Source organism: Etheostoma cragini, chromosome 1 (assembly GCF_013103735.1).
Source record: "Etheostoma cragini isolate CJK2018 chromosome 1, CSU_Ecrag_1.0, whole genome shotgun sequence".
NCBI classification, from domain to species: Eukaryota; Metazoa; Chordata; class Actinopteri; order Perciformes; family Percidae; genus Etheostoma; species Etheostoma cragini.
Window position 1 is genome coordinate 10,740,886 of NC_048407.1, and position 8,657 is coordinate 10,749,542.

The following is an 8,657-nucleotide window of genomic DNA, read 5'->3' on the forward strand; positions in this document are numbered from 1 at the left end:
CCCCCCCCCCCCCCCGGACATGAACATACATTGCCATAGCAACCAGCTGTTAAGCCAACCAGTTTGGAACAACAATCCCAAACAATAGCAAGCAGACGAGGTTAACCTGAGCGGTTTAAAAACAGCAAATGATGAAACACCGGAGCTCGTAACGGCTCGTCCAACAGAAAACTCAGATTGGTCTAGCTAGCTGGCTGGATTAACTCTGCAGAGATCTGAGAAAAGGTTAACGTTGTCATCGTAAAACGACCATAAATCGACCCGAGTTTAAAATGCCAACACAAAGAAAGCCAAAGGCAATGGATACCTGGCCTAAATGAGTGAAATCCAGCGGAATTTCCGTCAGTAATGGAGCAATCCCGGAAGTAGAACGTCAAGAATATAGACCAACACTCAGACAACCTGGGGCCTGGCCCAAGGTTTGGTTCACTAGGCAGTTTTGCTCCCTTGGGTCCCTTTGCAACTTTGGTAGTCCAGCCTTAAAGTGCCCATATTATGAAAAAAACAACACTTTTTTTCTGGGATTTGGGGTGGTGTTTTGTGTCTCCGGTTCTTCCACACACATACAATCTTAAAAATAAACATTCATGCTGTTTTGAGATAGGTTTCTGAATGTCCTCTGCCTTTGGTCTCCAGGTGAGCTGTTCAAAATCTCCACAGCTTTCTACGTAACTAGCCAAAACAAGGTGTATAACTGTAGCACATGCTAGTGCTAGCATGCTAGCTCGTTCTCAACGGCAAAACACTGCTACAACACAAACTAGTTCACCATCATCTACAAAAGAACTACTTCAGTGTCACTGTTCTGCAGGTATTCTACAAGTGTGCCCTCGTTTAAAAGAAGTCTCCCAGCCTGCCTTGTGCTGACCAAGGATGGAAAAACAATAGCTAAATGATGTTATCATTACCTAGCTACTGCACATTCGCGACTCACAATAAAGATAGTTAAGAAGTGAGATGTCACACTCTACAGCTAAAACAGAGACCTAAACATTATCTGCAGCAATGTGCAGTACAACAAAAATATATATTTTTTTGAAAATTAAACCATGTAAATCTATTCTGGTACAACCTGAAAATACATTTACGAACCTAAAAATGAGCATAGTATCTAACATAAGCTGTTCAAAATCTCCACTTCTTTCTATGTATTTAGCCGAGACGAGGTGGCTAACCGTAGCAAGCTAGCTCGTTCTCAATGGCAAAACACTGCTACAACACACACTAGTTCATAATCTACAAAAGAACTACTTCCATGTTTCTGTTCTGCAGGTATTCTACAAGTGTGTCTTTGTTTAGAAGGAGTCTTCCAGCTAATCCTGCCTTGGACTGATCAAAGATGGAAAAACAGTAGCTAGCTGGTGTTATCAATGAGAGCTGTAGATTTCCACATGTGGTCCAAGTACTATTAGAACCCAGCCTGACTGCCAACATGCACTCAATGACAACATACTGGTCTTTATTGCATTGTTTTTGATGTGTGTAAGAAACATACAATATTACAGTGTTTACAATGAAACGGATGATTCTTACATTATTCCAAATGTCAATGACATGAGCGGGTTACTTTTAAGATACAAATGAAATTTTGCAAAAATGTTACTTTGCTGATTTGTTTTTTTACATATTGAGTTATTGTTCTAATTGAAAATGTGTAATTGTTGCTTAAAATCAATCACTGGTAAAACTAGTACTGTTCAATTACTGGGTCCTCACTGGTTTGTTTTTATGAATGTTTATCTCAATTAAAATGTTGAAATGGGCTTTTACTTGCTGGTTATTACTTACATTTTTCTCTTAACTCACCTATTTTGACCCTGAATGAGCTTGAAATCAAGCTAAAAGGATTTAAATCTTACTTTTTATGTTGTTACACACTTTGTGTTACACTGTAGTATGGCGATTGGTAATAAATGGTCTCTTTTTTATTGGTGGGGTGGAAAGGGAAGGGACAATACAGCACTGTGGATCTGGTATCTGGTTTCCACAGCAACCCATATTAAATTACTCCGAGGCTTACAGGTGGTGGACTTTAAACAGAGGTGGAGGGACAGGTGACGCAGACCACAAGGAACTCTTTTCTTCCTGTAAAGAAACCAAGCAACTACAAAAATGGTAAGAGCTAGAAGTTCTTTGCATTAAGCCTTTTTTAATGTATATTCTACTGTAACAGTGTTTTGTGTGTACTTACCTGCCAAGTGACACCCTACTTTTGTCACCTTGCAGGCTAAATTCTTCACACCAGTTCAAATCAACGGTAAGCATATTCCACAGCATGGCATGCTGTTTTCAATCTATAACCATTATTTAAAGTCGTAATGCTTAAAATGTACTATTTGCCAGTCTATCTTGTCCATTAGTACTGTACATGTATCTTTTTATAAACCATACATCTTAAGTTGCTTGTAAGGACGCAAGTAAGGCACTAGGCCGAATTTGTTCAGTCTGATTAGTTCCTAGTTAGCTAGTAATTAAGGAATGCCAATGTATTACTTATCTAATCTGCTGTTGTATGATGGATAACCTAATATGTCCCTTACTAAATAATACAATGAAATGTTCTATGCTGATGTAATCCAATACTGTTTTTCTATTTCCCCTCTCAGAGTTGAAAGAGTGTTTCTCCTTGTATGACAAGAAGCAAAAGGGCAAGATTGTTGCCAAAGACCTGATCACAGTTATGCGCTGCCTGGGTACAAGCCCCACATTTGGTGAAATTGAAAGACATCTACAAGTTCACAAAATCGGTAAAGTACAACATAAAGTTAATCTAATTTGTTTGAAGGGCCAGTCAAGGTTGCAAACACTTGTTCATTGGAACAGTGGTTAAAGAAGTCAAAACAGTCTTACACTAAAACTTTTAGGTTGTTTGTTTTGAATTGGGTGTATTCTATGTCCATGAGTATGGTCATTTTTAGGAGGTGAGAACTCTAATTGTTTTTGTAAAATGAACAGCTATTTCTTTCATCATATACACTATAATTGGGTGATTGTAAAATGTTGGGTTGAAGGCTTTTATAAGGCAATTGTCAGTTTAAAAAAATTAGAGTGGCATATTAACACTGACTAAACCTGCATCTCTGCTTGTAAAAAAAAAAAAAATGTTTTACCTATTTAGCTCAAAATGTGTACAACATACAGAAATACACGCTTTATTCATAGATTAATGGGTTAGGGTTAGGTTATGGTAAAACATACCCCCAACTTCAATGAAAAAAGAAATGTGTCAACAAAGAAAAACTATTTTTTTTCCCACTCATTAGTTACAATATTTTTTATCCCCAAGTGGCCCTTACAGTTAATTTTAATGCACATTTAGATGTAATTCTTGTCCAAACTTGTCAACTCCTTCTTAATCTTTTTATATAATATGACACAGACGTAATATTTTAACTACATTCCCGTTTAGGAAAGACAGGTGAGCTGGACTTCTCTACGTTTCTGATGATGATGCACAGACAGATGCAACAGGAAGACCCCAAGACGGAAATCCTGGAGGCCTTGAGGATGACGGACAAACAGAAGAAAGGACACATCCAGGCATCTGAGCTCCGGGCCAAGCTCACTATGCTGGGAGAGAAACTAACAAACAAAGAAGGTAAAATAAACACTGATTCTGATAGATGAGCAAACTCAAGAGGAAGCTGCTAAGTTGCTATGTTTATACGGAGCGATAGCAAACACTTGTAAAGGCTACTTTTTAAATCAATATACAGGTACAGTAATCTAATCTACGTGAACAGAGTGCAGTCTTTAAATGTTTGAACTGTTTATTTGGCTCTGTATTATAACACATTGCACTTTAAATTAAACTATGAGGTTACATTTAAATGAATAAAGTATTAACCCTAAACAACCAGGTACAAAGTGCTAAGAGAGCGGCACTGTTCTCCAATATGAATGTGAACATCCGAAAATACCCTTAAACTTTGAATGTCAGAGTCATTGTTTAATTCAAAATCAGTTTGCTGAAGGAGAGCCAAAACAATAAACATATACTTGTCCTAATGCTTTATGACTGCAGGGAATTTCAAACTTTGGGATTTGTAAAGAGGGTTTGGGACCGGAATTTGTATTAGTGAACACTGTAGCTTATGTGTGTGTATCCTTTAGATGACTAAAATCAATACACATTACCTGCCTCTCTTGCTCGGCCCCTGCCCATCTGACAAAGTGTTTCCTTTTCCGTTCATGTCTCACATTCACTACATCTTCCTGTCATTTTGTGCTTTATGCCCCACAAAGACAACAATCCTATTAACTTCCTACAGCAGGTCTGGCTTTAGACTTCCGCTCGGTATCTCCCTGGGAATTGCAAGCTGCTTCCTTAAAACCACTACAACTTGCCCTCTGCATAGCTGTCCTAAGACCTGTCCGTGTAATACAGTTTGCCTCCTGATATTTCCTCCACTTCCTATTAACCTGACATTACTTTCTTTTTCTGCTGTGTAGCTGGATGTATCTTCAGGTGCATCCTCTTGGATACTTACTTAAAACTGCGGCCAGGCTATGGTGGAAAATTGTAGTCGAACATATCAAACATGAAAATATGCTCTAAATTAGTAATTCTCCAACTAGAGTTAAAGCCCAAGGTCTGTCGTTCATACGGTTATCGGCTTTAAAGCATCGTCAGGATTTAGTTCAAAGTGCTGTCAGTGTACTGCGTCTGGATGGGTGCTGTGCACGCAAAGCACAGCAGGGAGACTTTCATGAAGTTGTTGGTTACCCAAACTATTAATAGTATAGTGGTGCCACTAGACGCAAACAGTGCTGAATTGCAATCAAAGTGAATAGAAATGAGATGGAAAATACATTTTATAGGGTATATCATACTTTCCATGTAAGGGAGTCTTAAGCTGACTCTCAAAAAGCACAAAATGACCAACAGCAAAACGCACTCAATGGAAACAGTTTGTATACAAATTATTCAATCCACTAAGTTAGAAACATTTAGGCTCGCTAATAATGAGGTGAAACATTTCAGCTTTGCTAATGATAACTCTGGAATAACAAAAACATCCTCACAGTCTGGCTCAGCAAGCTTGTTGGCAGCTCTACACTTTGAAGGAGTTGTCAGACAGTCAAAAACTCCCACAGGCAAAGTTTCCAACCCTGCGTAGTTCCCAGTAATAGTAGCAGACAAATGAGTTTTCAGGCAGCGCTCTCTCTTATCAATTCGACTTACAAAGATGTTTTGTCCTCCTTCTTTGTCTAGTGGATGATCTCTTCAAAGAGGCAAATGTCAAGTCAGACGGGACTATCAACTACGAAGAGTTCACTCAGATGGTGACGCTGCCTCCTGTGGATTATTGATTTTTTCAGCCATGATGGAGTATTGGCTTTTCATACACTGAACTTAAGAAATCATAAATTGTATTACATCTACATTATGTTGGCAGACTACTCAGATTTTTAAATTAAATGCAGAACCTGTTCCCGTAGCTTTCCTCCACCACTGCAATGACTGTACATTGTGAGGCGCTGTCATCGTAACATCTTGTAATCAACACTATGATTTTGCATGTTATTCTTTAATTGGATGACAGTTGAAAAGCAAGACATTTTTTGTCAAGACCGACCCTCCACCCAAACAAATGTAATGTCCAGTTTGACATTGTGTGTATTTCTGCATGCTTGTGTGCCATATATTAAATATTTTGTTTCTGGACGTATTTTCTCTTCATGTGGCACTGTCACCTTTCCACACATCAGTATTAAATTGCATTCTCTTCAAACACTTAAAACACTGTGCTTGTGAACTGTTAAAAACTGTGCTTGAATGAACATAGTATATTTTCTATTGGACATTTTTTTTTCATTTTAAACAACTGTGTTTTAAACCCTCATCCATATCACTGTCGTCTCTAGCCCTGCATGCATGATTGTCATGCTTTTGACATTTGTGAACATTGCATTTACATAAAGGGCTTCCAATTACTCTCCCGTCCACAACTTTTATTTTGTAATATAAATCACAGTATATAAATATCCATATAAAATAACACATTGGTGATTAATACATGAATAACATTTTCTCCATAACATGTAATTGTTGTAGTGCGTCTTAACAGTTCATTTAAATGTTTTCAATAAGCTTTTGTCAAGAGATCTTACTGTAGTTAGTCAACTGATTGTTTTGAAAAATGTGCATAGCTATAATAGCCACTGGGCTAGAGTCTTGAGTTTGTGCTTGCAAACCAACATAGTCATTAATTGTACAAATATGGATCTCTTAAAACAGAACAAGTACAGAAAAAAATCAGTCCAACAAACTGTATTACCAAAGAGAAAAAAGGTAAAGGCTTGCATAATCCCTGCTGTCAAACATCAACTGTGTTTCAATAAGGGGAAATGTTAATAGATGGAATGCGAATGCATCAACCCGTTGCAAATATGATTAGCCCTTTGTTACATCCCCCCCGATTTTCTAATCACTTTAGTAAATGTAATACATGTAATTTATCTTTTTTTTTCTTTTCAAGAGGTTTCATACTTCAACGGATATTTTAATTCTAAAATCTATATATAAATAGTTAACATATTGCAATCTACCAAAACAATACCTTTTTAGATTCTGCAAATTAGAGCTGGGCAATATAACAATATTATATTGAATTTGTGATATGAGACTAGATAACGTCTTAGATTTTGGATATTGTAATATGGCAAAAGTTGTGTGTTTTCCTGGTTTTAAAGGCTGCATTACAGCAAAGTGATGTCATTTTCTGAACTTACCAGACTAACTTTTCTATTATTTGTCTTTACCCACTCTGTCATTATATCAACATAGGTCATTATATCGACAGAATAGGCAACATTAACTTATTCAAAAGTACCAGGGGTCCTGGTATATTCTCTTGTAAGACGTCCTTCAGTGAAAAGAATGAGAACATCAAAGTAGGCACCTAATCCTTACAGTAGGCTATTTCACAATTATCTTTTTTAGGATTTATTTTCTGTTCAATATAGCAAAAAGCCTTTTGACAGATATGCCCTTTTCTTTTTTCATTGCAAAACCAAATACAGGAGGATATAATGGCACTGCAACTGCCTGGGCTGGACTGCACGGATGAGTTGCTTTTCATTTACTGGTGAAAAGAAGAAGATTTGCAGCCTACGTCTGTACATGTCAGTGGTAACAACAAAAGACGAAAGAGTGAAGTGTCATCAAGACTTTAGTTCCTAAACTAAAAAGCACAGTTGCCAAAGTATAAAATATATAAAGCTAATTCCCTAATACACCGTGCTAAACCTAATGTGATATGACGCTGACTTAGTGAGTCCCATACTTTTTGAATAATTTCACAATCATTAAAAAAAAGCATGTATTCTGATATGCTAACTTTACCTCATATTTCAGTCAAGTGGTTAATTGAAACAATACCATCAAATTGTCTAATATTCAAGTAGATAGGGCACTGGGGCAGCCAATATCTGACCCAAAATGTTTGGAGCCTGTGTGGCATCTAGCACCAAGTATTTCCTGCAGCTCCACTGTTCACATTTAATTTTTACTTTTCAACTTAAAACAACGGAGTGTAGTAATGAAGCTGTGTTAGTTACAGTTATACAGCTCTAACTGTTTAAAGCGGCTGTGCTTGAAATACTGAAAAAAAATAGTAGTTTGGTATTGCCTTTGCACAGATCTCAAAGACCGTTCCCCAATATGTGAAATAGCAATGTTTTTTCAAGCCAACATGCAATAAGATGCATGCGAGGCCAGACTGGCTCTCAGAACAAAGAACACACAAGCTTGGATTACAACACACACAGTGGGAGTGTGACTTCATTCTCTGCTCAGGACAAAATAGTTGTTTGCACCTATATTATGTTCTGTGTTATGAATATTGAGTACAGTCCCTTTAAAAAAAGAACAAAAAATGCTTTTTACAAGCTGCTCCAGACAAAAAAACATGACCGTTTCCTAAATCCCTCCCCTGAACAGTGATTGTCCAATCACAGCTTAGCAACGGTAACTAGCCACAACAGGCCTGTCAAGCTTTGGATCTCTCTCCACGTAGAAGCGATGTGAATAGTCCTGCGGTGAGAGCGATACTCAGAATGTTAAATGTGGAGTGGTGTCTTTTTGTCCTCTTCAAATCAAAAACAGAGTTGCCGATTTCTGTTTCCTTCTGCTTTCTTTGTGTTGGAATTTGAACTTCTGGTTGATTTCTGAGCACTAGCTATGGTTAACTGCTCCTCAGATCTCTGCAGGCTAAATCCAGACCGCTAGCTACACTATCTGTCCAATCGCTTTTCTGTTGCACCACTAAAACCACTTTTGAGACTACCACCAAATCAAGTTCCTTCCACAAATAATTGTGCCATGACGATGGTGATTGATTTAAAGAAATGCCAATGAAGCAGAGCAAGCGAGACTACTAACAGCTGAACTCATTACCTGAGATTTTATCTGAGTGTTACGTTTGCTCAACACATCGGTCAGTCAACATCCCTAAAGCCAATTCTCAAGTTTGTTTGTTTTTATCATACATACTGTATAATACTAGGGCTAGCTAGCTCAACCGTTGCCAACAGTTTTTTACATGAATCATCAACTTGTGAGGATGCTGACCTATTGCCTGGAACAAGAAGCTTTAGCTTCAGTGTTCTATCACACTATGTATGTCTATGCAGTTTTAAGACCTCCTTTGTGG

The 8,657-nt window shown here is 37.7% G+C and overlaps 1 protein-coding gene across 1 annotated transcript; it reads left to right on the plus strand.

The window, feature by feature from the left end:
- The first annotated feature begins 1,777 nt into the window (after nucleotides 1-1,777).
- calml4a (calmodulin-like 4a) lies at nucleotides 1,778-5,364 on the plus strand. The gene is made up of 5 exons (XM_034881513.1): nucleotides 1,778-2,115; nucleotides 2,227-2,257; nucleotides 2,607-2,747; nucleotides 3,410-3,598; nucleotides 5,216-5,364. Exons 1-5 carry the CDS (start codon nucleotides 2,113-2,115, stop codon nucleotides 5,311-5,313), a joined length of 462 nt encoding a protein of 153 aa, XP_034737404.1. The 5' UTR covers nucleotides 1,778-2,112; the 3' UTR covers nucleotides 5,314-5,364.
- Nucleotides 5,365-8,657: the final 3,293 nt, after the last annotated feature.